Source organism: Apis dorsata, unplaced genomic scaffold (genome assembly GCF_000469605.1).
Source record: "Apis dorsata unplaced genomic scaffold, Apis dorsata 1.3 scaffold_196, whole genome shotgun sequence".
Lineage (NCBI taxonomy): Eukaryota > Metazoa > Arthropoda > Insecta > Hymenoptera > Apidae > Apis > Apis dorsata.
In genome coordinates, this window is record NW_006263480.1 from 586846 (window position 1) to 590400 (window position 3555).

Consider the following 3555-nt stretch of genomic DNA (forward strand, 5'->3'; position numbering starts at 1 on the left):
TAACATGCCAATGATGTTTGGTTTCGATCATCGCGATCGATGCGCGTAACAGCTGTGTGGAATCGGTGACTCGCGCTCGCACACGTAACATATGGGCTTCACGTGGCTCTGGTCAAATTTGCAGACAAACGACGCTCTTGGCAGCACGTACAACTGGATTTACTTTATACCATTGATCGTCCTTGGCTCATTCTTCATGCTGAACTTAGTTCTCGGTGTTCTGAGCGGGTGAGTATCTTCATTCTTGAATTCTCTAACCGGCTAACAACCGTTCGTTCCCTCCGTGTTAACCTACTTTATTTTTCTGAATGGCCATTTTTACCGAAGGACCATTTACGAGGGCGCGACATATCTGCGCCAAATTCACTCAGAGATTCGAATAATTAAATTAGTTAGTTAATTCTCTAATTTTGATCATTTGAATATTGATTATTTGTTTAATTATTCTTGCTATTAGATATTAAATATCTTGAGTTGTTTTGGATTATTATTAAATTATATATTATATAATTAATCTATCTTAAAGATCCTTTAATCATTTACATATGATATACACGTAACTTATTACAATTGAAATCGTTATGTCTAACTCGTCATACGAAATATAATAATTATAGATGGTATATATTATACCTAATTCATATACTTTTCAATATAAAATAAAATCTTGAGGAAATAACGATATATATTCTTTAGAAGAACAAGAAGAATTATTTCGATATCACACTTATCCATTCCTTATCCAACTTCATCTCGAAAAGATCAAAAAATAATAACAATAATTACAAAACGAGATGTAAGAATCTTAATAACGAAAAGAAAAAATTTTTTAAATTCACTTTTCTTCCCTCGTTTTTATTACCCGCAAGTAGTATATTTGCCCATTTGTCGGGCAAATAATCTGACTGATTCGTCACTTCGGAGGGGAATTCCTTCGATCGAAGTGCGAACGACCCTGCGCCGGGTCAGGTTCCTTCCCCTCCTCCTTGATCCCCCCCCCCAATGGAAAGAAACGGCCGATTACCTTTCTTTTTGTTCGTCAGGGAGTTTTCGAACGAAAGAACACGCGTCGAGAGGCGGGCGGCTTATCAGAAAGCAAAGAGAAAGCGTCTATTCACGACTGCGTTCGGTGCCTACTTAAAGTGGATCACTCAAGCAGGTTTCTCGAAAACGATCGATCTTCCCTCAAGTTTATCGGCGCGCTAGTCGTTTACTCGCGCTACTTGCTCCGCGAGCCCGCCATTCGAGTCGCTAGTGGCAGTAGTGTAGCTAGATTAACGCTCCAGCCAGTGATAGTAACCTATGACTTTTCTCCCGAAAGAGAGAAAGTGTGTTACAGAGTGTGACGCTTTTGAGGATAAATATCTCGGATAACAATGTAAAATCCTTGCTAGATACACGTGTGATGGGATTGGGGATTATCATTGAAATGGAATTTTATTTATTTTGCTTTATTATATTCTTGATTTATATATTTCAAATTACGATATTATTTAAAAATGTATATTGGAGAAATTATTTTAATGTTTGTTATATAGAGATTATATTTATGTAATCTGTGTATTTATTTAGAATCTTTGAAATAAAACTTATGTTTTTTCAAGTTTCTTTTTATTTTGTCAAATAAAATTTTAGAATTTATTTTTTCTTTTATTCGGTATTTTTATTTCAAATAAAATGTATCCAATTCCGTGAAGATATAACAAGATTAAACTTGTTTTACTTGAAATATAAAATAATATATAAAAAAAAGAATTGTATAAAATAAAAATTAAATTCATTTGTGACTAAACAGGGAAATAAATATAAATATCTAAGTACCAAATGAAATAACAAATATTAAAATAAAAAGGAAAATTTTATTCGAATATTCAGACACGTTTGAACAATAAGAATTTATTTCAATATAATCCAATCTTGCAGTATTACTCGAATATTTGCTAGAAAAATGTATCTTGAAAAATATACCAAGTATTTATCTCGAAACGATCCTGCAATACCCCTCTATCATCTATGTAACGCTTGTAGAGAGTTTGCGAAGGAGAGAGAAAAGGTGGAGAACCGGCAGTCCTTCCTCAAATTGCGAAGACAGCAGCAGCTCGAGCATGAACTGTACTGTTACCTGAATTGGATCTGCAAAGCAGGTTAGAAAGTCAACACGCCCAGCTACATCAATTATCAATCGTCCTTTACCAAGGCTGATGCCTCCTTAGGAGAAACTTTCGTTGCTTTCGTCCAATTTTTTTTCTTTTTCTTTTCTCTTTTTTTTTTAAGTAATTTTACGCCTCCAACGATAAGTCGATGATTTTTCTTTCCTTTCTTTCTTTCTTTTTTTTTTTTTTTTTCTTTTTTTTTTTAAGTAATTTTCCGCCCCCAACGAAAAGTCGATGTTTTTTCTTTCCTTTCTTTCTTTCTTTTTTTTTTTAAGTAATTTTCCGCCCCCAACGAAAAGTCGATGTTTTTTCTTTCCTTTCTTTCTTTCTTTTTTTTTTTAAGTAATTTTACCCCTCCAACAATAAGTCGATGATTTTTCTTTCCTTTCTTTCTTTCTTTTTTTTTTTTTTTTCCTCTTTTCATTTCATTTCGCTCTTCCAATCGTGCACAACGATTAAACGTTCTGCTGTTATTTATAGAGGAGGTAATACTCGCGGAAGAAAGGACCACAGAAGAGGAGAAAAAGCACATATTAGAAGGTTCGTGCCGAGTTATTCAATAAAATATAGCGGGATGTAGAATTGAATTAATTTTAATTTTATATTCGTTTCTTCAAATTAAAATTCGAACGAAGATATACCGATTTTCTCCTTCATATTTTCGAAAGTTGTGTTTCATGAATGTGTATATTTCTTTTGTAGGAAGAAAAAGAGCCGAGGCGAAGAAGAAGAAGCTCGGCAAGAGCAAAAGTACGGACACGGAGGAAGAGGAAGGCGATGACGACCAGGATGACGGTGAGTTGTATTTTTCCCTCTTATCGTTATCCTTTGTATCTCTGCGCGTGATTTTGCGATGATTTTCTTAATTAATCCCTCTCGAGATCAAAAAGAAATTGATTTAGGCCAGTGTTTCTCAACCTTTTTCTAATATTCTTTACACAACTCTCCATTCGAATAACTATTGGCATCATTAAGTTAAATCTTCTAAGAAAAAATTTCAATCTATAAAAGAACAACGAGTAAAGAACAATAAATTATTTGTAGATCATGATTCTCCAATTCCTCTTTTCTTCGTACAACCCCCAAAATTCGAATTTGATAAAATCTTAGATTATACAATCTTTATGGATTTTTATACTATCCAAACAAATAGACACAATTTATCGATATAACATACGACTCATTGATGAATCAATGATGGGTTGAGAACCACTGACTCGATCCAGGCGAGCGAAGAATGAAAAGAATCGATGTTTACGACGTTTACATTATTCTCTTATCGATCAAAAACAAAAAAAAAACCATCTTATCTCGTAAATCTCAACAAATCTCGAAACATTGACTCGCTTTCCATTTCACTTGGAGATCTCTCCCTTCGATGGAGCGTTGCCTTCCATCGACA

General features: G+C 34.0%; 1 protein-coding gene across 1 annotated transcript in view; it reads left to right on the forward strand.

Moving 5' to 3' along the window:
- Window positions 1-3555, forward strand: part of LOC102677007 (voltage-dependent calcium channel type A subunit alpha-1) — a 123349-nt gene that overhangs the window by 76131 nt on the left and 43663 nt on the right. The window contains 4 exon segments of the mRNA XM_031509983.1: window positions 125-228; window positions 2029-2144; window positions 2634-2693; window positions 2856-2948. Coding sequence (XP_031365843.1) covers window positions 125-228; window positions 2029-2144; window positions 2634-2693; window positions 2856-2948 — 373 coding nt within the window.